At 44.4% G+C, this 24,087-nt stretch overlaps 1 protein-coding gene and 1 non-coding gene across 2 annotated transcripts in view; both read left to right on the top strand.

Moving 5' to 3' along the window:
• LVRN (laeverin) overlaps window positions 1-16,732 on the top strand; it is a 75,560-nt gene extending 58,828 nt beyond the window's left edge. Inside the window, exons 17-21 of the mRNA XM_045486252.1 lie at window positions 1,492-1,659; window positions 2,105-2,242; window positions 10,168-10,243; window positions 15,518-15,735; window positions 16,259-16,732. Of these exons, the coding sequence (XP_045342208.1) occupies window positions 1,492-1,659; window positions 2,105-2,242; window positions 10,168-10,243; window positions 15,518-15,658 (523 nt within the window). The 3' untranslated portion in view covers window positions 15,659-15,735; window positions 16,259-16,732. The remainder of the gene's footprint in view (window positions 1-1,491; window positions 1,660-2,104; window positions 2,243-10,167; window positions 10,244-15,517; window positions 15,736-16,258) is intronic.
• LOC123582235 lies at window positions 13,022-13,207 on the top strand. Its single transcript, XR_006704277.1, has one exon. It is a non-coding gene; the product is annotated as a U2 spliceosomal RNA (small nuclear RNA).
• Window positions 16,733-24,087: the final 7,355 nt, after the last annotated feature.

A 24,087-nucleotide genomic window follows, 5' to 3' on the forward strand; every position in this document is an offset into this window, starting at 1 on the left:
TGTTTTATTTTTGTTTGGGTAGTCTGTGTCTCCTATTTTCTTCAAGTATCTTTTGTTTTTGTTTTTGTTTTTTTTCCCCCTGTCGATTTGCCTTAGGGTTATGAGTTCGAGCCCCATGTTGGGTGTAGAGATTACTAAAAAAAAAAAAAAAAAAAAAAAAAAGATATGAGCCCAAGCTTAATTATCAGCATATGTTGATTGAACTATTATAATTTCCTTCTTTCTTAAACCTCTTTAGTTTCTAAGCTAATCTGATGATTTCTTCTCAGTTAACTTTCTAGATCCCTGCTTTTGATCTTTATATCTGAGATCTCCATGTTTTTTTCTAGGTACATCCTTCTAAATATATAACAGCATAGATTCCACATATGGATGAAATCATATGATATTTGTCTTTCTCTGACTTATTTTGCTTAGCGTAATGCCCTCTAGCTCCATCCACATTGTTGCAAAGAGCTAGATTTCATTCTTTCTGATCGCTCAGTAATATTCCATTGTATATATATATACCACAACGTCTCTATCCATTCATCAGTCGATGGACACTGGCTTCTCTCCATTATCTGGCTATTGTTGATAGTGCTGCTATACACACTGGGGTGCATATGCCCCTTCAGATCAGCATTTTTGTGTCCTTTGGATACATTGGCTATTGTTGATAAAGGAACAAAACAGATGAATGTAGGAGAAGGGAAGGAAAAATAAAGTAAGAAAAAACAGGGAGGCAAGCTATAAGAGACTCCTTTTTTTATGTTTATTTATTTTTGAGAGAGCAAGTGAGTGGGGGAGGGTCAGAGAGAGAGAGAAAGACAGAGGATCTGAAGCGGGCTCCACGCTGACAGCAGTGAGCCCAATGTGGGGCTCGAACTTACGAACCATGAGATCATGACCTGAACTGAAGTCAGACACTCAACCTACTGAGCCACCCAGGCGCTCCTAAGAGACTCTTAGCAACAGAGAACAAACTGAGGGTTGCTGGAGGAGAGGTGGGTGGAAGATGGGCCAGACAGATGATGAGCATTAAGGAGGACACTTGTTGGGATGAGCACTGGGTGTCGTATGGAAGTGATGAGTCACTGAATTCTATTCCTGAAACCAATACTACACTACATATTAACTAACTTGAATTTAATTTTTTTTTAACATTTATTTATTTTTGAAACAGAGAGAGACAGAGCATAAATGGGGGAGGGTCAGAGAGAGAGAGGGAGACACAGAATCTGAAACAGGCTCCAGGCTCTGAGCTGTCAGCACAGAGCCCAACATGGGGCTCGAACTCACAGACTGCAAGACCATGACCTGAGCCGAAGTTGGACGCTGAACTGACTGAGCCACCCAGGCGCCCTGCTAACTAACTTGAATTTAAAGTGAAACATACGTGTGTGTGTGTGTGTGTGTGTGTGTGTGTGTGTGTGTGTGTGTATTTAACAACCTAAATAAACATATAAATTGACTACTATGAGAAATAGCATTGCACCTTCTACCTTACAGAATACCTTATCCGATTAAAAGTGTAGTTTTATGTTATGGCATTGCCTTCGGAAGTGATGAAGAATGGGACTTTTTGTTAAATATGTACTCTAATAAAACAAAGGAAGAAGAAAAGATTCAACTCACTTATGCGATGAGCTGCAGTAAAGACCCATGGATACTTCACAGGTAATCTGGCCAAAGTTCTCGGCAGAGAGGACGGGGTGGGTGGCTGGGTGGCCACTGGGTGGCTCAGTCAGTTAAGCATCTCACTTCGGCTCAGGTCATGATCTCGTGGCTCATGAGTTCGAGGCCTGCATCGGGCTTTCTGTTGTCAGCATGGAGCCTGCTTCGGATCCTCTGTCCTCTTCTCTCGGCCCCTCCCCTGTTCTCTCTCTGTCTCAAAAATAAATAAACATTAAAAAATATTTTAAAAATAAAAAGGTCCTAGCAGAAGAATGCAATTCATAAACCAAGGGGAGAGAAATAGACCATGTGCTCATATAGGAGTTAAAATAATACCTATTTGTGCACTGACTCAGAACCCTAAGGGATCTTATGTCCATTTGTTGAAATCCACTCTTTATATTGGATAATGTTTGCATATTTCTTTTCTGCACATGCATTTTTGCAGATATCTGGAGTATGCCGTCACGGCAGCTCCATTCACTTTTAACGAAACAAATATAATGGAAGTTGTGGCGGAATCTGAAGTAGGCCGGTACATTGTGAAGGATTTTTTAATCAACAATTGGCAAGCTGTGAGTGAAAGGTAAGGAGCTAACAGGCAACCTCTCTTTCATACAGGTCACTGGTTTGGGGCTAGAAGCTTAGCTTTAGCCCGTCGAGGTCCCAAAAGTCCTTTGTCTGGATCAGGAAAGTGAAGATTTTGCTTGCATTCAGTCTCATTTGTGGAAGAGAAGGTCGCTTATCCCCAGTGTTGGCTTTCTATGTGAAAATGGATTTGCATGGGATACTTACCTACCTCAGTTTCCCCACTGTGCCCACTAAGAAGATTGTCATCAGAGACACAGAGTAGAGCAGGTCATGTGCTTTGGTTTGAGTGCACACCACCCATTCATTTATTTTGTGAAGCAGACCGCTACATTTCAAGAAACACCAACGCTCATCGCTTCCTCGCGTCTTATTTGTTATAATATTCCCTTTACATATCTGGGTTCCGTATTCTTGAATTTTTCATATTTCTTACCTTTTGAGATGAAATCTGCTTGCCTCATAGCCCCCTCTTGGGTGAAGTAAATGCTGACGGGCAAAAATAAGACAGCATGCTGGGGTACCTGGGTGGCTCAGTCAGTTGAGTATCTGACTTTGGCTCAGGTCATGATCTCATGGTTTGTGGGTTTGAGCCCCACATGGGGATCTGTGCTGACAATTTGGAGCCTGCTTCGGATTCTCCCCCTTTCTCTCTCTGCCCCTCCCCTGCTCACGCTCTGTCTCTCTCTCTCAAAAATAAATAAACGTCAAAAAATTAAAAAAAGAAATCAGCATGCCCTTGATGGCTGGTCTTTCTAGAACATTACTTAATCATATCTGATTAATCACATCACTGAAAGCCTAGAATAATGTCTTACAAGTGCTCACATACTCTAGAGTAGCAAATACAAAGTGGCCAGCAGTCCAGGTCCAAACACCTGTAAAGGTGGAAGATGCTTTTTTGCAAATAAATTTATCCTTGTGGGACAGAAAGTATATTTAGAATATAAATGTTTAAAGAATGCGAGTATAGCTCTCTTAAGGAACAAAATCATGGAATGTTTTTCTTTTGTAAACACTTATTGAATTCCTTTACAATACCAAAATATTGTGCTTTTAAATGGGAAATTTGCAACACACAGGGGCGGCTGGGTGGCTCAGTCGGTTGAGCATCCGACTTTGGGTTCGTGGGTTCAAGCCTCACATTGGGCTCTGTGCTGACGGTGTGGAGCCTACTTCAGATCTTCTGTCTCCCTCTCTCTCTGCACCCCCCCCCCAAATAAATAAACATTAAAAAACAGAAATTTACAACATGGAGGTAGAGACTTATTTGCACAGTATCATTTTTCTGGTCATCAGTGGAACGCATTTAGCATAGTCACATACTAAGAAAATTGACCTTACATCCAGTTTTATATTTTCTAAGTTCATTGCTTTGGAGGGTCTTTGGAATTCCTTAAATTTTCTCAGATTCCTAAGACTTTGGCAGTAAAGGGTATCCTTCCCTTCTTGCTTCAGTCATTAAAAATAATACCCCCCTGGGGCGCCTGGGTGGCGCAGTCGGTTAAGCGTCCAACTTCAGCCAGGTCACGATCTCGCGGTCCGTGAGTTCGAGCCCCGCGTCAGGCTCTGGGCTGATGGCTCAGAGCCTGGAGCCTGTTTCCGATTCTGTGTCTCCCTCTCTCTCTGCCCCTCCCCCATTCATGCTCTGTCTCTCTCTGTCCCAAAAATAAATAAACATTGAAAAAAAAATTAAAAAAAAAATAATAATACCCCCCTTCCTAGGCCCTACTGGGAATTTGGGAGTTGGGATATAAATCAGAATTATTGACATCGGTCCCCTTGTTCCCTGAGATTTCAGAGATCCCAGCTTCACAGGGGTGTTTCTTCGTTTCTGTTCTCTCTCCCTGGAGTTTGTAACAACAGTGCTGTCTCCACTTGGCTTTGCCTGGCCTGGGAGGTCACCTGTCCTCTTGCTGCTGTGGGGCACTCGCTTTGGCTACAGCCCTTGACTGTTTTCTTCCCATGCTTCCTACCAAACAGTCTAGTAGCAGTTTGGGCATGAAAATGTTGAGAGAGCAGTTCCTTTAAGAAATATGTTTTGATTCACCAGAGGTCCCAACTTGTCATCACCACCGGCTGTTGATTCCTCCGATCCTTCCCGTGCACTTTTGGGTCCCGAGGAAGACAGAGGTTCACAGTTATGAACCAGGCTTAGTATTTCGCCGTGCCTGGCACCTAGTATGTCCTTGCAAGTGCTGAGGATTGAATTTATTATCATTGTGGCTCATAGTGACATGGTGCCTGGCGTTCAGGCAGGTGATCCCAGCCACAAAGTTGGAAATTGCCTATAGTAGCTAAGAAACCTAAAGACCTCAAGCCCACCCACCCATCCCCCCTTCAAAATCAAAATCTTCCCGGCGCCTGAGTGGTTCAGTCGGTTAAGTGTCTGACTTTGGCTCAGGTCATGATGTCATGGTTCATGAGTTCGAGCCCTGTGTCGTGCTCTCTGCTGTCAGCACGGAGCCTAGAGCCCACTTCGGATCCTCTGTCCCCCTCTCTCCCTGCTCCTCGCCCCCCCTCAAAAATAAACATTAAAAAAAATAAAAATGAAAATAAATAAGTAAAATCAGAATCTGCCAAAACAGGGCAGAAATCTGCACCTTTCACTAGCTCCCCGGGCAACTCTGGTATAGTTTAACCTGGAACCATTTGGCACCTGAGTAGAATATTATCTGAGGCTGCATTGCTCAATATGATAGCCACTAGCTAACATATAGATATTTGAATTTACATTTGAACTGATAAGTAATGAAATAAAATTTGAAATTCGGTTCCGCAGTTGCACTGGCCCTGTTCTAAGAGTGTGATATGGCCAAGCAGCCACCACGTTGGACAGCTCTGATGTAGAACATTGTCATCACCACAGAGAGTTCAGCTGGATAGTACTGCTCCTGGGGGTAATGAGCCCCTCAATTCATTTTTTCCTCTCTTCTTCTTCATGCAGGGCACATGTGCCAACCAAGCCCCCAAAATGCCTTTGACCAACGCATGGGGAAGACTCCTCTCAATTTAAGTGACTTGAAGTGTATTTTAACTTTTATTCCTCAGAAGAACCCTTTTTCTGTGGTTAGAGAATAAGAACATGTTGGTAACACTCTCTGAAAAGTCCACTGTGTAGCAATTTATTTAAGTGATGTGCATAACAATATTAAATGGAGAGAATGCCTCCCCTTTCTTTTTAACTCTAAATGGGTCTTATTAACCTCAAGGAGCTCCTAGAATTATAAATGTATAAACTTTTTTTTAAGTTTATTTATCTTTTGACGGAGAGAGAGAGAGAGAGAGAGAGAGAGAGAGAGAGCGCATGACTGGGGTAAGGGCAGAAAGAAGGAGAGAGAATCCCAAGCAGGCTCCACACTGTCAGCACAGAGCCCCATGCGGCACTCGAACTCATGGCCCTTAAGATCATGACCTGAGCCAAGATCAAGAGTCGGACGCTTAACTAACTGAGCCACCCAGGTGCCCGTAAATGTATGAACTTTTAATCCATGGCTTGGATATTTTTATCTCTTATCGACAAAATGTCATGCCCATAAAACAGATACCTATTTACAGCAAATTCATCTCAGCCCCCTCCTCTCATAGAGTCTGCTACACAATGTCTTTCAGACTCAAATAAGTTTGCTTTCTACATCAAGTACATTTATTTTTATTTATTTTTTATTTATTTCATATTAATTGTAATGTTCATCAGTCTTGCTGGATTTTGCCAATAATTTGGTTTCAATAAACGGTGATAACATTTATGGATTCGTAGAAGGAAGTAAAGTTCAAATTAATAATTAAACTATCATATACACTAAACATGAAACAAGAATGCTTACTCAATTCTTTGTACATCAGAGCAATTAATCATCACGTATTTCAACAGTTACATTTCAAGGGCGTCTGGGTTGCTCAGTCGGTTAAGCAGCCGACTTCAGCTCGGGTCATGATCTCACGGTTTGTGGGTTCAAGCCCCACGTCGGGCTCTGTGCTGACAGCTCGGAGCCTGGAGCCTGCTTCGGATTCTGTGTCTCCCTCTCTCTCTGCCCTTCCCCTGCTCGCACTCTGTCTCTCTCTCTCTGTCTCTCTCTGTCTCTCTCTCTCTCTCTCTCTCAAAAATAAATAAACATTTAAAAAAAAATTAAGAGTTATATTTGACAAGAAGACTAGCATGTTACCTGTCTCCATACAATGATAAAGACAGCATGAAAGGATAAATTAAAAAAATGCCTCTGACAAATTAAATTTTACCTTAATTATGTGAGAAAGACTTATTCTGAGTTTGGTGAAACGTGACTGATGACTAGCAAGTTAGCTTTGAAATTAGTGTTTCTCCAGTACGTTCCACCGAGCATTGTTCATGGAAGACGTTGCTCAGACTTCTGTGAGCAAGAAAGACCGTCAGTTTGGGAACTGTTTGAATCTCTGCTTTTTGCAAATTCACAGTCTATGCTAGCATCATAAAGACCCCAAGAAGCCCCACGGAAGGAAATCTGGAGTTTTCCACACCCTTTTTCCTGCATCTTATAGCCATAATTGTATATGTAATGTTCATAGAGTGTCATTTTGCCAGGAGATAAGTTCTGGGAGAGAAACAGATAACAACAAACAGTTCTCTGACCCTCTCCTCTGGAGCTGTAACTAAAACAACAACTGTTTATTGTTTACTTGTTAGCGTTTCAGCCTTGGTTTCCTCTTACATAGAACGAAAGGTATTCTCTTTGATCGATTCCAAGGTTCCTTCTCGTAGTAAAAAAGTTCTAGTTTCTCCCTGCCAGGGCACAGTTAGTTTAAGCTCTTGTCAGGAATACGAGGTGACGAGGACATGGTATCTGACAAATGCTGGAGAGGAGAGCTGGGGAAGATTTGGGGGAACCCAAAGAGAAGAATGGCATTTGTGTGGGATTTGAACAAGCAGTTGGGAAAAATTACCTTCTGCACGGAGGAGAGGACACCAGAAAATGCCTCAGGGCAGGACTGAGTGTCTGACTTGGGACCTGTCACAGTAAGTGGGCCAGGAAGCCTCCTCTGAAACTATATTTTGGAATATTTGTACAAAGGAAAAGAGCTTTGGTTTGGTCCTGCCCCTCCCTCCCATGTTTAGGGCACTGGTCTGGTTGCTGCAGGGTATTTGAGTTCATTGTTGGGCCGGAGATGATCTTTTGAGTCCTGATGGCAATGAGGGAGCCTCCACTGACCACAAAGACATCTTGCAGGCTGCAGAAAAATGCTCTCGGGCCATTAGGTGCAGATAGATCTTATTGAAGAACGTGTGGATATAGACACGAGGCAGTAGTGTTTGTAGGCATTATTCCTGGAGGCGGTAGAAACCCTCTCTGTGCCCTGGCATCCTGGTCAAGTGCTTCTGGCTTTCTTACAACAATGTAGACCTTGCAGCCTCTGGGAAAACCCTAGCTTTGCGTGAATACAGAATGCAGGGTATGATCAGTTTCAAATTCAACTGATCCCAAAGGAAATCTTACTCCGTTCTTCACCTAGCACCCGATTTCTTCTTCAAATACTGTTGTTACATGGGCTGAAGTCCTCAGAGTGAAAGCTGGTACACGTTCCTACTCTGTCTCTGTTGTGTTTCATCATGGGGTGTACGGAGCTGAAGAGAGAAATGGAGAACAAGCAAATGGAGAGAAGTTAGGCGTTATGGAGTGGGGCACCTGAGCTCTGAACAGCCTATTCCCACTGCCAGTCATTGGATCAGGCTGGATGCCCTGGTGCCCCCATGCTTATCCAGTGGCCACGCTTGCCTCAGGAAATCAGACATGGCAGGGGAAGGGAGAGGAGGGAGAATTCGAAAGGAGAGAGACAGGAGGCGATCCAGACGAGAGGGGCCCAAATCCCTGTGCACACCCTACCACAGAATGTTACCAATTTTTTTATTTTTCAGTTTATTTATTTTTGAGAGGAGTGGGGGGGAGGGGGCAGACAGAGAGAGAGGAAGGGAGAGAGAATCCCAAGCAGGCTCAGCGCTGTCAGCGCAGAGCCCCTAACATGGGGCTCGAACACACAAACTGAGATGGTGACCTGAGCTGAAATCAAGGGTCAGATGCTCAGCTCAACAGACAGAGCCACCCAGGCTCCCTTGAATGTTACCAGTTTTTTAAAACAGTAACTAAACTGACACACATCGGCTCTGGTCGTTCCGTTCATGAGCATGTATCGGACCACTGGCAGGATAAACTATTTGTAATGTATATAGTTTTGCTCAGTAAGGTTTCAGAGATGGCTCTCTCAACAAGAGGGACAGATCATCTGTGGCAGAAAGATCTCCTCTTGGAATTTGCAAGAATAGTAAGGGATAAAGTGTGCCGGGTACTCTGATGGGTGCTTCAATACACAGCATCTCATTTCATCTCTAGAACAATGCTTCGAACTATATGTCAGTCCCCATCTTTTATAAGTTATAAACTGCTCAAGATAATTTCAAACCCAGCCCTGCCTCTCAGGGTAGTCTTCTTCCTCTGGTAGAAAATCACACTGGTAGGGCCCTAGGTAGCTTTCCACATTTTTTTTTTTTTTTTTAAGTTTGGAACTCAGTTTGTTTTGGCTTTGTTTGCTTTGTTGTTGTTGTTTTTGCAAATATTGCCAAATTTCTTGAGTTGTTTTACAAGCTTTTAATACTTGGCCAATAAAAATGGAGAACTAAGGGGGCGCCTGAGTGGCTCAGTCGGTTGAGCATCTGACTTCAGCTCAGGCCATGATCTCATAGTTGGTGAGTTCAAGACCCGTGTGGGGCTCTGTGCTGACAGCTCGGAGCCCGGAGCCTGCTTTGGATTCTGTGTCTCCCTCTCTCTCTGCCCCTCCCTGACTGGTGCTCTGTCTCTCGTTCTCTCTCAAAAATAAATAAACATTTAAAAAATTAAAAAAAAAATGGAAAACTAAGAAGCGTGTCCTCTTTTCCTACAGAAACAAATTTGTTTATATGTAGACTATGTCTCCTTCGCTTTGGTCAGGTAGACACAGCTTAAGTTACAGCTGAAAACTTAAAAAAGAATGAAAGCATTGTTTTCTCTCACCGTTGTTTGGATGTTATGCCAACGTGAAGTCTTGCAATTTTTAGTGTCAAGTATACATTTTTGAAGTAAGTCAGTCGTGTGTATTAACCGTCAACTATCAATAAAACAGTGTCACTGCAACCCTTTTTTGTTCGGTCCAAAGCATTAACCCTATTTTAATTTTCTTTCTTCTTTAATGCATCCAAAAGTCTTTATTTACCTTTTTAACTTCAGCAAGGCTTTGGGCAGGTATGTATCTGCTGTATTTCCATAACAATGTTTCCTGGGGTTTTATTGCAGAAGATCCCTGTTGGCTACTCAAGGACACTAAACCAGAGGGGAAGTTACAGTCACTGTGCCTCTTTGAGGGAACAGAAGTACTTAGCCCTTCTGCGATCCCCAGCATCTTGAGAATCTCCAAAGACATGGATCATTTCTCCAAAAACAATATACAAAAATTCAAAATTTTAAATAAGCTTTCAGGGTAGTTTAGCCAGAGTTTCCAAAAGTGATCCCATATTAATAACTGTTTGTTAAGGGGCATAATTTTGCATATTTACTTACCCCCTTATAGATTATGTTAATTTGAGGTGTGTGACCACTATTCTAACCACTTCATTTAAAAAGACAAAAACAGTTGTTGTTGTTGTTTTTAGGAGCTTTTTATATGTAACTAAAAGTTTTAGAACTACGTGTACACAAATCGATATTTAACTGTAAATGTTTCTTTAGTGCTGATAAAATTCTCTATATAATAGATTCCCTCTTAAATGATGACCCCAACCTTATTCATACATGATTTTGCTTAGATTCAGGAGATAGGAATCAATAGGGGCTGTACGCTTAGCATTTACCTGCTATATAAAGTATAGCTTTATCTTGCAAAACATTTTCCACGTCTGATTAGCATCTTGTTGCTTCATAGGTATGGAACACAATCGCTGGTTAACCTAATGTACATAATAGGGAGAACCATAAGCACAGATTTACAGATCACAGAGGTAAGTACTTTAGATATTGTGAATTGTAACAATAATTCAGGAGCCATTTTTAACATAATTTGGAATTGCTAAAATTAAAAAACAATAGGCTTGGGGCGCCTGAGTGGCTCAGTGGGTTAAGCATCCGACTTCAGCTCAGGTGGTGCTCACGGTTTGTGAGTTTAAGACCTGCGTGGGGTGCCTGGGTGGCTCAGTTGGTTGGGCGACCGACTTCGGCTCAGGTCATGATCTCGCGGTCCGTGAGTTCGAGCCCCGCGTCGGGCTCTGTGCTGGCAGCTCAGAGCCTGGAGCTTGTTTCAGATTCTGTGTCTTCCTCTCTCTCTGACCTTCCCCCATTCATGCTCTGTCTCTAAAATGAATAAACGTTAAAAAAAAAATTAAAAAAAAAAAAAAAAAGACCTGCGTTAGGTTCTGTGCTGACAGCTCAGAGCCCGGGGCCTGCGTTGGATTCTGTATCCCCTTCTCTCTCTGCCCCTCCCCTGCTCACACTCTGTCTGTCTCTTTCAAAAGAATAAAAATTAAACATTAAAAATAGATTAAAAACAACAGGCTTATTTGAATGATTATATTCCCTGCTCCAACTGGTGTTATTTTCACTGTATGCAGGAAATTACTTTTAATTCTCTCTTGCTGCTGAAATAGAGACCATTCTTGTTCGCAGAGGACTGGACTCCGTCCTTCCTCACCTAACTTACTGCAGGGGGCTCTGGCCAGGGCCCTGTACCCCAGGCTGGTCTTCCGTGCCTCCCAGCCCTCACGCTGCTGCCACACCTTGCCCAGTTGTCAAAGCTTCAGTAGCTCATTGCAGCTTTAGAAGAGATTTTTTTCATCTTTTAATTAGCATCCTTTATAACGGGGCCCCCATCTGCCTCTCTGGCTTCATTTTTGCCCACCTCACCGCCGAGCATCGGGGAACAAGAGAGACAGACACTCCCAAATATTTTCCCTCTACTTGGACTGTACCACATACAGGTTTTCTTAAATTTGCATGTTGTCCCACATTTTCTAGATTTTGGAAACACTCTGCCTTCTGATCTGGGTGAGTTCCCCATGCCTGGCCTTGGCTGGATAAATCTCGTTACCCTTTAAGACCCTGCTCCAAACACCTGTTCCAGGAATTTTTCCATGAACTGATTTATACCTTCTCCTCAATCATCCTATGAATATCTGTACCCTGGCCGTGACTACATTATACTGTAATTGGGGTGTAAATATGTCTACTCCCTGAGGCTATAATGAGCTCCCTGAGGACAGAGACACATTTTAGTCCTATCTGTATTCTAGAAACTAACAATGGGGCTTGTCATTTCCAGGCTCTGCTTTCTCCTGGGCTGATTTTCTTCTTAGGCAGGTTTTCTCTACGTGGAGGCAAACATAGCTCCAGGCTTATGTCAGCCTTAGCATTGTCACTTGCAGGAAAAGAGGTCCTTGCTCACCTAATGTCAAGTTCCAGTCCCATAGAATGACCCTGGTTGGTCTTACGTGGGTCACATGCACCAATCACTGTGTCCGGTGGGGGGGGGGGGGGCGGGCAGTGAAATACTCCAATGGCCTCACCTGGGTCATGTGCCCCCCTTTGGAGCCAGCCCCACTCAAACCACAGGCCCTGGGATAGGATAGGAATAGTTCTAGAAAGAAAATGGGATCCTTTAACCAGAAAGTAAACTAAGGGGCCAAAGCAAATAACTATTAAAAAAAGAAATCTCACACACACACACACACACACACACACACACACACTGTAAAACAAGGGTAATATATAAATACAACCTCCACACACCCAGTAGCATGGGTAAAATTAGAAAGATTTATAATACCACACACTGACAGAGAAGTGAAGCAACCAGAACTCTCTTTTTCTGCTGGTGAGAACGGAACATGGTACAACTATTTTGGAAAATAGGCAGTATTTTATTTAAAAAAATTTTAATGTTTACTCATTTTTGAGAGAGAGAGTGTGTGTGTGTGTGTCTGAGTAGGGGAGGGGCAGAGAGAGAGGGAGACACAGAAATAGAAGCAGGCTCCAGGCTCCGAGCTGTCAGCACAGAGCCCGACGCTGGGCTTGAACCCACAGCCGTAAGATCATGACCTGAGCTGAAGTTGGACGCTTCACCCAGGCGCCCCAAGGCAGTATTTTAAAATGTCACTAGACACATAGTGACCTATTAATTCCACTTTTAGGTTTTTTTACTCAAGAGACATTAAAGCCTACATCCACACAGTCTTCTACATGAATATTCATAGCAGCTTCATTCTCGTTAGCCGAAAAATGGAAACCATCCAAACATCCATCGATAGGTGAATTGATACAGAAAATGTAATATATCCACACCAGGGAATACTACCCTGCCATTAAAAAAAAAAAAAAAAAAAAGAATAGGTTTGTGTAATGGCCTGGATAGATCTCAAGATGATGGTGCTGAGTTTAAAACACACACGCACATTCTAAAAAATGCAAATATAATCTCTAGTGATAAAAGGCAGATCAATGGCTGCCTGGGACGGAGGGAGGGTTGCAAAGTGCCTGAAGGAATTTGTGGGTAGGTAGTGGAAATGTACTGTGTTTTGAACATGTCTATGTGTTTCACGAATGTATATAGTCATCACAACTCATTTGTATGCTTTAGTGAGTATAATTTAGTGTCCATTGATTTCATTTCAATAGACTTAATTTTTTTTTTTTTTTTTTTTTTATGCCTGAGTACAAATTAAACACCATGGCCTGGGACCATATTCCTAAGAACAGAAGGGGCCTGTGTAAATAAGAAAGGAAACTCAATCGCCTCTTGGCCTTTTGGCTCAGATCAAGTGTCGTATCTGTTCTTACCAGTTTTATAACTGATACATCCTCTCTCCGAGGGCAATATATTAAATGGATTTGGGGAGCAGGGAGATGGCCTAGGAGCTTGCTCCGTCCCCTCCATGCATTGAGCTGGTTAAAAAAACGAGAAGAAAGAAAAAATCAACCTCTCTGCCCCAGCAAATACACCAATACACATGTAAGTCATAAAGGCCTGAGGTTTGATCGTGAGCCAAAAAAAAAAGAGAGAGAGAGAGAGAAGAGAGAGAGAGAGAAGCAGTGAGCTGTGTAGTTGTTGTTAAGAGAGAGGAAGAACCACTAATTCCTGAAGGAATGATCTCTGTTTGCATTTGGGCCTGCCTGAGACTGAGCTGTCAGGACGTGATTTACCAGGGACTCCCTGGACAAGAGAGTGAAGGGCACACCCAGAAATGCTGGAAGGAGTGCTCCCACAGGGATGGCGAGTTTGTGCGAGTATCTTCCTTTTTTTTTTTTTTTTTTAATGTTTATTTATTTTTGAGAGAGAGAGTGCCAACGCAACCAGGGGAGGGGCAGACCGAGAGGGAGACCCAGAATCCGAAGCAGGCTCCAGGCTGTGAGCTGTCAGCACAGAGCCCGACTCGGGGCTGGACCCTGTCCATGAGACATAGTTAGACACTCAACCGGCTGAGCCACCCAGAAGCCCCAGTGTGCTGGTATCGTCTAAAGGGCATCAGTTCATCTTTGTGTCTACAGAACCCAGCAAAGATTTTTTGTTGTTTAACGAATGAAGTGTGTATAAATTTAGCTGTCCTCAAAGTTCCGAAACTGTACTCACTGATAGTTGATTTTTATTAATGCAAAAGTGTGTTTCGCAGGGGTTCAATTCTTGCAGTTTTGAAAACAAGTTAAATTAGCTACTACGAATAGCCTTGCCAAAAAGTAGTCATCTCCAAGGGTCCTGCCGTAATCTATGTGTTCACAGGATCATATGGAGAATAATGACAAGAATAAAAATGAAAAGCCGCACGAGTCTCTTCTCCCTCTAGCGTAGCACAGGTTCTATACGCTCTCCATTATTTCTTGCTCAGGGCTTCATACTGCACCCGCCAGAGCCTGGCCTCACGCTCTCCAGCACACATGAAGCCCACCTACAGTCCCACAGACCCCTCTCCCCAGCGCCCCTCCCCCGCTGTAGTGCTGTAGTGCTCCCCACTACAGGTGCATCGGGGCTGTGGCCTGTCGCTCCCACGGCAGGCAGGTGTGGGAGAGGCTGGGAGGTCTGTTCCTGGTTCGTTCACCTGCTCTTTCCTCCAGACTGACTTTTCTTTGACATTGTAATTAGGCTTGATGGCCTATTTCTGCTCAATTTCAAGTACATTAGTGTTTAAGTGACATTTTGTGAGCGGGGGATGGGTACACAGTCATCTGGGATGTTCTAAATTCTAATCCAGTGACACAGAAATAGACTTTTGGAATATAACTTATTAGTTCATTGGGGTCTGGCTGATGCAGAATATTGCGGTAGATGTTCCCATAAATAAATGCCCCAGCTGACCCAGTGAAGGAATCTAGCCAGTGGACAAAGCTCTCTCAATATTTTTTGTTAATGTTTGTTTATTTTTGAGAGACAGTGCAAGTGGGGGAAGGATAGAGATGGGGGACAGAGGATTTGAAGCAGGCTCTGTGCTGACAGCAATGAGCCTGATGTGGCACTCGAACTCATGAACTGTGGGATCATGACCTGAGCCAAAGTTGGACGCTCAACCAACTGAACCACCCAGGTGGCCCATTTCAATATTCTTTTTTAAAATAACTTAAAAAGTTTTTTTTAAGTATTTATTTATTTTTGAGAGAGAGACAGAGGGTGAGTAGGGAGGGGCAGAGAGAGAGAGAGAGAGAGAGAGACACACACACAGAATCCAAAGCAGGCTCCAGGCTCTAAGCTGTCTGCCTAGAGCCTGATGTGGGACTCAAATTCAGGAACCATGAAATCATGACCTGAGCTGAAGTTGGACGCCTAGCCTACTGAGCCACCCAGGCCCCCCCACCCCCGACACCATCTCAGTATTCTTAAATAAAGGATACACTTGTAAAGGCACAGATGTTAGGTGCCAGCTTTGAGCTTGAGGAGTTGCAAAGTTTCTTTTGAGATAAGAGAAAATCTCACTGTATCTCTGCCCACGCATCTTGTATAATCCCCGATATGCATTCAGTAGGTCATTATCAAGCACCTACTGTGTGCCCTCGGGGGAACAGAGCAGTGAACAAAATAGATGAAGTTCCCATTCCACAGATGGAATCCGCACCTGATTCTTCAGGGTAGGTGTGCGGTCTCCCCAGGAGCACGCCATCTAGAGGCCCGCCTTCCCACCTGCCCCTGCCCACTCGGGCCATTTGCAAGCCTGTTGTTACTGAGCATGAACTTGGCCTTCTTCTGGCTAAATGAGCGAGACCTGAGTTTGCATTGACCGGCCTTCCCTTTGTCTTTCAAGCTGCAGCAGTTTTTCGGCAACATGTTGGAAGAGCACCAGAAGCTCACAGTTCGTGCCAAATTACAGACAATAAAGAACAAAAATCTGGAAAACAAAAAGCGCAATGCCAGGATGACAGCGTGGCTACGGAAAAACACGTAACTGAGCGGCGGCCACTTCCGGCACCCCTCAGGCCCGTCATAATGTACTTTGTGCAGAGTTTTGTCCTCCAATACTTTGTGAGTCTGGAAAACCTCATGTTCTGTCATTCGTGTGTCGGTCACATTTGCTCCTGGGAGTCCTTCCCGTCCTTCCCATATTGTCACGTTCGGCCCTCAGGCTCAGTGATGGCTGAGGGTTTTGCCAGTGCTGCTCCATTCCAGGGGGAGATTTCACGTTGGGCTACAAAACCACAGAATTTACTTTAACTGCCTTGTGAAAACAAATTCACCTTAGAAGAGTCTTGCTTGTTCTGTTGTGAAAGTCAGTGGGATGTTAAATCCTTGGCCAAAAGCGCACATTCTTTTCTGAGGGAAATACGGATTTGCAATACTCTGGGGTTTATTTAGTGCAGTATTTAAAAGTGTAATGAGCAAATAACACAGCAGTGTAAAGGAACAGAAACCAGAAAAACTAATAGTCCCTAGCACACAGAAAAGCCAAGGAAAGCAAATTTTAAAAAGAAGAAATAGGTCATTTTATGAGCCATGTTAAGTGCCCTAAAGGCAAGCGATGTGTCTGCCCGTTTCTCTCTCCCCACAGTGCCCGTTGCCTGTGTCACGGTTTACAGGCTACCGAGCCTTTATTGTGTCACGAAAAGAGCCAGGATCGAAGGATCCACAAAGTGCCCTTGGGATTGCTGTCGTGGAGGCCGGAATGAGAGGAAGGCTTTGCTCTGAAGCTGGAGACTGCGTACCCACCTGTGGGCCAGACGCTCATTTGGCCAAAGTCTCTGTGCAAAAATAATGCTGTCAACAGACAGTAGCAATTAGGGGCAGATCTTCAGCCCCAGGGAAGTGGCCAAATACAGAGAAATAGAGCTAAAAGGCCAACATGCTAACCAGAGCATAATCTTTACAGCCAAGCCCTCAGGGGACCAAGTTTGAAATGCGGTTTCATCTGGCCAAATCGAACCTGCTTGTAGTTTGGAGAACTTTAAAGGTGTTCATCAGTTACGATGTATGGAATTAGCTTAGTTTCGTTACACAGGATTAAATCGGGACCGCTAAAGCAAGGCATCCTGCTCTAGACTTTGTGTCATTTAATTCTGTGTTTTCACGCTGATTTTGTTTTTGTTGAATGGGGGTAAAACCACAGATCTCTGATCTACCTCAGAGTGATGTAAACATTAAGAAATATGCCAGTTAAATGCCTTAAAGATGTTGTATAAACACAAGGCAATGTGATCTCAAGTTTTTCCCTCTTGCTGGAGTAAGTCAACGTAGTCGCGAGTGAAGAAGCACAACCAAAGTTCCGTTTTGTATTTGTCTCACACAAAGAGGCTCCCTGAGTGAGTGGATGTGGCCATGAAAACCACCCAAAGCACCACCCACCCCCCAGACTTGACCATGGGTCATAGGTCAGAGTCTTCTTCTCCAAATTTACAAATTTAAAATGGGGGCGCCTGGGTAGCTCAGTCGGTTAAGTGTCTGACTTTGCCTTGGGTCGTGATCTCACGGTTCCTGGTTTCGAGCCGTGTGTTGGGCTCTGTGCTGACAGCTCAGAGCCTGGAGCCTGCTTCAGATCTGGTGTCTCCCCCTCTCTCTGCCCCTTCTCCGCTCATGCTCTGTCTCTCTCTCTCAAAAATAAACATGAAAAAAAATTAAAAGAAAAATTTTAAATGTAAGCAATAGAATATCACCGTGCATCCAAGTCATTATGTGTGAGAGATCTCCCGGTATTTTCTAGACCATCGGTTCTCTATTTCCTATATTTCCTCTGATGACAGTCCCCATTTCCAATAACCGTGTCACCTGTGTCTTTTCTTCCACGTTTCTCTTCTTCCTCTTCCTCTCCCTCCTTATCCCTCTTGGGCTCCCTTCTCCCTTTCCAGCAACCTCTGCCTGCCTTCTGCCTGGCTGTCTGCCCCTCCTGCGACCTTGGTCTTGCTACCCCGCTGTGCTCTCCATCCAAGTGTGCTGGGAGGCTCTGACACTGGTCACCAGGTGCGGGTGACACTGCTGAGGACTGCCTGATCCCACCAGAGGAGTGCCCAAGTGCCACTCTCCAACTATCTGTTGAAAATCAAAATCCAGTTACATCTTAGCTTCTGTAGTAAATAAAAAGCACTTAAAGAGTTTATGGGGCACCTGGGTGGCTCAGTCGGTTAAGTGTCCGACTTCGGCTCAGGTCATGATCTCACTCACGGTTTGTGGGTTTGAGCCCCGCATCAGGGTCTGTGCTGACAGCTCAGAGCTTGGAGCCTGCTTCAGATTCTGTGTCTCCCTCTGTCTCTGCCCCTCCCCTGCTCACACTCTGTTTCTCTCAAAAATAAATAAACACTAAAATTTTTTTTTAAAAGAGCTTATCAAATGCCCACCTGGTTGGTTAATAGTCCTTCCTCTGAATATGAAAAAGAATTCTGAATAATATACATTTGTCTTACCTGGATGAAGACAGTTATTCCAGATAGGCATTGCATTTTATTATATTGTACTTACCCTCGGTATAAAGTGAAGTAATTATTGAGTCACTACTGAGATAGCAAGAAGTCAGGGAGGGATACTGATGTAGATTTGTGTAAAGGGCATAAATACTCCATTCACCAATAACCCAGCTTACCTATTAGTGCCCCACCTATAAAACCACTTCTCCAAGCCATCCAGTTTACCCAGTTTGCTCTGTACTGTTCACCTTATAAAAAAAAAAAAAAAAAAAAAAAGTTTATAAGATGTACAATGTGGTCGTGACTGTTTTCCATTTGGTAACTAGAAATGAAAAGTGTTCCTTACAATCTTCTGCTTCTTTCCTGATCAACCCACTCAGTGACTTCCCATCGCTGACTTTAAAGGAAAGAACAGATGCCTTGGTCTTGAGGACTGGAGATCGTCTGTAATTGAGAGCTCTGGGGTCAAGCTGCACTGCAGTTTATTCTGAGGAATGAATGAAGGAGAGAAACGAGCTTTATTTTGTTTTTAATTTTTTTAGTGTTTATTTATTTTTGAGAGAGAGAGACAGAGCATGAACAGGGGAGGAGCAGAGAGAGGCAGACACAGAATCTGAAGCAGGCTCCTGGCTCCGAGCTGTCAGCACAGAGCCGGATGCGTGGCTCGAATTCACAAACTGCAAGATCATGACCTGAGCCAAAGTCAGAGGCTTAACCAACTGAGCCACCCAGGCTCCCTGAGATGAGCTTTAAAAGGGAAGCCTGCTCGATTGCTTTTTCTGTTTGCTTCAACAAATGCTATCTTTTTTCCATCCAAACTCTAGCAGGATTAACATGGCCAGAGCAAAGCCTTAATGGGGTTCACAGTAAATAGAACTGCCTCCCTCACGCGGAGGAGCAGGAATCAGCATTCGAGACCATGTAAATATTGCTTTTGGCCCGCTCTTCTCTGGAATCCAACAACATTCAGCAAAGATATTCCTTACAACACACATATCTAAGAGTCATGTGGACTTTTCCTCTTCTCCTCCTTCATAAACAGGTTGGTCCTTAAGGTGAGGCAGAGCAAGGCAGGCCTCTTTATGAGGGGGAGTCGGGTGGGGCCAGGGAGACCCATGACCTGGAGTGGGTGGGGGAGTTTGGGTGGGCGATGGGGGAGTCTGTACAGTGGGGAGCAGCTTGGTACAGGATGGCAGAGCCCAGGAAGGTGAGTAGGACATGCACACGGGGCAGGGAGGGAGCTTACAACATGGAGAGTCAGAGCAAAACAGGGTAAGGTGGACATCTAGCAGGGGTCCACCTAGCATGGGCAGTCGGAGCCCAAACAGAGTGAGAATGGGGAGTCCAAGCCCTAGTGGGGTAAAGGGGACATTCAGAGCCAGGGCAGTGACCCAGCATGAGGTAAGGGAGCCTGAGGATGGTGAGGAGGGCATCACGTGGGGTGGGGGGAGGACAGTGATGGGAGCTTGGTGACCACAGATGAGTGAATCATATCCAAAGATACATAAATGATAATAGGACCCAGGTTTCTCACTGTTGGAGAAGAGCATAGCAAACATTCAAAAAGGGAAACCTAGAAGGGACCTTTTGTCATTGGATTGGAGTTGGAGGTATGGATGTGAACAGTCCTCACAGTTTTCAGTATATGGATAGAGTCCTGCATAGACATGTAAATGTGTGTAGACGCATCTTTCCCCTTCTGTAGACGAACAGATGTGTAGGTACAGATACGTATACAGATACGGATATAGATATACATGTCAACATCAATCCTACCTTCTCAGCAGAGAGGGCCTGGGAGCAGCCACACCCTACCAACAACGAACACAGCTAGTGCCCAGATCTTGGCTTCTAAACACCATGGTCTACTATGCAAACCAGGGCTCCTCAGAGAAATGGCTGATTTCAGGGCTTTCATGGGAAAGGGACAATTCGAGACGGAATGTCTTTTTGTACCGAAAGACAAGGAAGTGTTCAAAGAATGATGGGAACATTGATACTTAAGCCAGCTTGAAGCACCCCCCTTTTAGTCCAATCTGGGAAAATTTGAGCATCATAATAAAGACAGCAAGTAATCAAATAGGGACTCATGAATCTATAGTTTTCTGTCTAATGAACAATTGAAATGTTGATGAGGAAAAGGATATATACACAATTTCAAGGCGACTTACCATAAAACACGAATAAATTACAAAGGGAAAGTGAATAATTTACAATTATCACCTGGCAGACATCCCCTCACTCCACCCGTGAGTGTGAACATCATCCCAGTGGAATTAATTAAAAAAAAAAATTGCTCCGTTTAAAAAGGCGAGATGACACTTTTGTTATATCCTTGACAAACCTCCATGACATGAATCTAACCATGAGGAAACATCGGACAAACCCAAATTAAGGTACATGCCAGAAAGCAGTCTTCAAAAGCCTCAAGGTCACAGAAGTAAAGGAAAGATAGAGGATAGAAGACCATCTTAGACCGAAGGGAATTAAAGATACATGACAACAAAGTGTAATGTGATTCTGAACTGGATCCTTTTGCTATGAAGAACATTACTGGGACAACTGGAAATATTCGAATGGAGTCTGAGGATGAGATACTAGAAATGTATCGACGTTAATTTTCTGACTCTGACAGGTGTGTTGTATTAGGTAGAAAATATCCCTGGCTGTGGGAAGTACACATCAAGGGGTGAATGGGGCATGCAGTGACAACTTACTCTTAATGATTCAGGAAAAAATATTTTTGTATTGTAATTCCAATTTTTCTATAAATGTGTGATTAAATAAATTTAAAAATAAATGTTATTTTTTAGTAAAACTGTAATATATTTTTCTTTCAAACCATTTTTTTCTTTCAGGCGTGGTAACAGCCACTCACAGTCCTCAAGTTTATCTGTTAAACATTTCAGTTAACACAAAGTAAAAACTTAAGTTGTCCCAAGAAACCTAATGTCTTGTTTCAGCCAATATTTTCCTAGAGGAAATTTTAGTCCTAGAGGGACTAAAAACTTAAAAAATTATTGGGCACCAGTGTGACTCAGTTGGTTGGGGTCTGACTCTTAGTTTCAGGTCAGTATGATCCCAGGGTCTTGGGATCAAGCCCTGTGTTGGGCTCAGTGATGAGCATGGAGCCTGCTTGGATTCATTTCTCTCTCCCTCTCTCTCTCTCTCTCTCTCTCTCTCTCTCCTTCTGTCTCTCTCCCCCTCCCTCTCTCTGAAAAAGTGTTATTCAAGGGGTGCCTGGGTCATTCAGTTGGTTAAGCATCTGACTTTGGCTCAGGTTATGATCTCACGGTTCATTGAGCCCCGCATCGGGCTAGGTGCTGTCAGCATGGAACCTGCTTCAGATCCTCTGTCCCCTCCTCTCTTTGTCCTTCCCTCTCCCCTCAAAAATAAACATTACAAAAAAAAAAAAAAAAAAAAAAAAAGAATGGCCCCTCAACACTAGCATCTCTTACATGGGATCAACACAGTCTGATAATTTCACCAATTCATGAGAACCAGGCCTTAGTGAGGCCGTCAGTCTGAGGCCTCATTTAGGAGATTGTCCTAAGAATGCCCTATGACAGAGGATAGGTATGGTTTCTTTCAGAAGGCGTTTCTTGGACTTCAACAGTGAGCAGAAGGCCTTCCGAATCACCAGTGCCAGATGGTGGCTTCAGTCTTAGGAGCTTCCGTGAAAGCTAGGCGGGGGAGGGGACAGATTTCTTCCATAAGGTTGGTGTTCTCCCTGCCCCCGCACCAACACACCCCCTGATTTTACAGAAAATACACTCTTTTTATAAATAGGTATAGAGTGGGGCGCCTGGGTGGCTCAGGCGGTTAAGCATCCGACTTCAGCCAGGTCACGATCTCGCGGTCTGTGAGTTCGAGCCCCGCGTCAGGCTCTGGGCTGATGGCTCAGAGCCTGGAGCCTGTTTCCGGTTCTGTGTCTCCCTCTCTCTCTGCCCCTCCCCCGTTCATGCTCTGTCTCTCTCTGTCTCAAAAATAATTAAACGTTAAAAAAAAAAAAATTAAAAAAAAATTTTTTAATTGAAAAAAAAAAGAGCTTATTTTAGAACTCCCTTTGAAGTTCTCTGGTTCAATGACTAGGACTTGAGCTGGTCATTTGCTTCCTGTAAGTGCCCAGCACACTCACAAATGGCCATGTTGTCCCACCTCCTCCCGGTGACAGTGGCTAAACAGCAGCCGCTGGGGCCTTGAAGGTGCTTGTTCGCTAAGTACCCCCTTGTAATTAACCTGGTCGATGGGCGGTGTCAGCGCTGCGTCCAAGGCCAGGGGCGTGATCAAAATCCCACCTTGAGAGTCTATTTTCTGGGAGCCTGCTGCCCTCCCTCAGGCCTCAGTCAGGAAAACAGAAACCAGATCTGCTTTTTTTGGACTGAGAGAACTTACCATAAAAAAAAAAAAAAAAAAAAAAAAAAATGGTATAGAGGAGCCCGGGGGGCTCAGTTGCTGAGTGTCTCACTTTTGATTTTGGCTCAGGTCATGGTCCCAGAGTCATGGGATCCGTTCTCTGAAGAGAATTTCTCTCTTTCTCTTTTTCTTCATTTTTTTTTTTAACGTTTATTCATTTTTGAAAGACAAAGGGGTGAGCGGGGGAGGGGCAGAGAGAGAGGGAGACACAGAATCCGAAGCAGGCTCCAGGCTCTGAGCTGTCAGCGCCGAGCCCATCGTGGGATTCGAACCCATGAACCGAGAGATCATGACCTGAGCAGAAGTGGGACCCTTAACCGACTGAGCCACCCAGGTGCCCCTCCGAAGAGAATTTCTTAAGAGATTGTTAAGATTCTCTCTCTCTCTCCCCATGCCCTCTCTCCCCTTCTCATGCTGTCCCTCTCCCTAAAATAAAAAATAAACTGGTGTATCTGGGTGGCCCAGTCGGTCGGGCGTTTGACTTCAATTCAGGTCATGATCTCAAGGTTCGTGAGTTCGAGCCCCACGTGGGGCTGTCTGCTGACAGCGCTGAGCCGGCTTCAGATCCTGTCCCCTCCCCCACTGGTGCATGCGTGTTCACTCTCTCTCAAAAGTAAATCTTTAAAAATAAAATAGTAAATCAATAAATAGTATATAAGGAACTGAAGGGTTAAAAGAGTAACAATGAGATAACCTCAAGGAGGGTGAAAAAAACCTGCAAGAAACGGCTAGCACCTCCCGGTCAGGAGTAACAAGGGGAAGAGGTGAGCTTATGCAGAACCTAGAGGCAGGTCCTGCTGCCTCAGAAGCTCAGAGAAAGGGCGGGCAGGGCGGGGACCCAGACCTTGAGGACGGGGCCCCTGGCACTCTGAGGCGAAACACCAGGCTCGGTCTCGGAGACCACGGGGAATATCCCAGGAACTGGAATCCAACAATCACCCTCAGGAGAAAGGGTCATTGCTGAGGTGATGATGGCAGAGCGCGAAGCAAAGAGGAAGGAGCAAGCCCCTTCGCCCCACCCCAGCTTTTCCGTGAGCCTCAGCGCCCCCTGCTGGCAGAGCTGGCACAGCCCAGATTTCGGTTTGCAGAGCTGGGTCCTGCCCTCGCTACAGCAGAGAACAAGGTGGATTTGGGACTGAGAGACGGTGGCCTCCTAACCAACTCAGGTCAGTGTAATTGTTCCGACTTCAACGCACGGGACAACAGACGCAGAAGCCAGAATTTAACACACACGCTGTGTACTGCCAAACCTCATTTACTGTGGCATTTTCTTTTACCTATCAGTTCAGGACACGGTGAAGATGCTCTTATAGGAAAGCTGTTAATCCACACACACTTACTATGGGCCAGAACTAGAGAGCGGGCAAGCTTTTTTTTTTTTTTCAAGTTTATTTATTTATTTTGAGAGAGACACAGCACAGTGGGGGAGGGGCAGAGAGAGAGAGAGAGAGAGAGAGAGAGAGGGAGACAGAGAATCCTAAGCAGGCTCCAGGCTCTGAGCTGTCAGCGCAGAGCTGATGCGGGGCTCGAACTTACCAACAACAAGATCATGCATGACCCGAGCTGAAAC

Source organism: Leopardus geoffroyi, chromosome A1 (genome assembly GCF_018350155.1).
Source record: "Leopardus geoffroyi isolate Oge1 chromosome A1, O.geoffroyi_Oge1_pat1.0, whole genome shotgun sequence".
In the NCBI taxonomy this organism is placed as follows: domain Eukaryota; kingdom Metazoa; phylum Chordata; class Mammalia; order Carnivora; family Felidae; genus Leopardus; species Leopardus geoffroyi.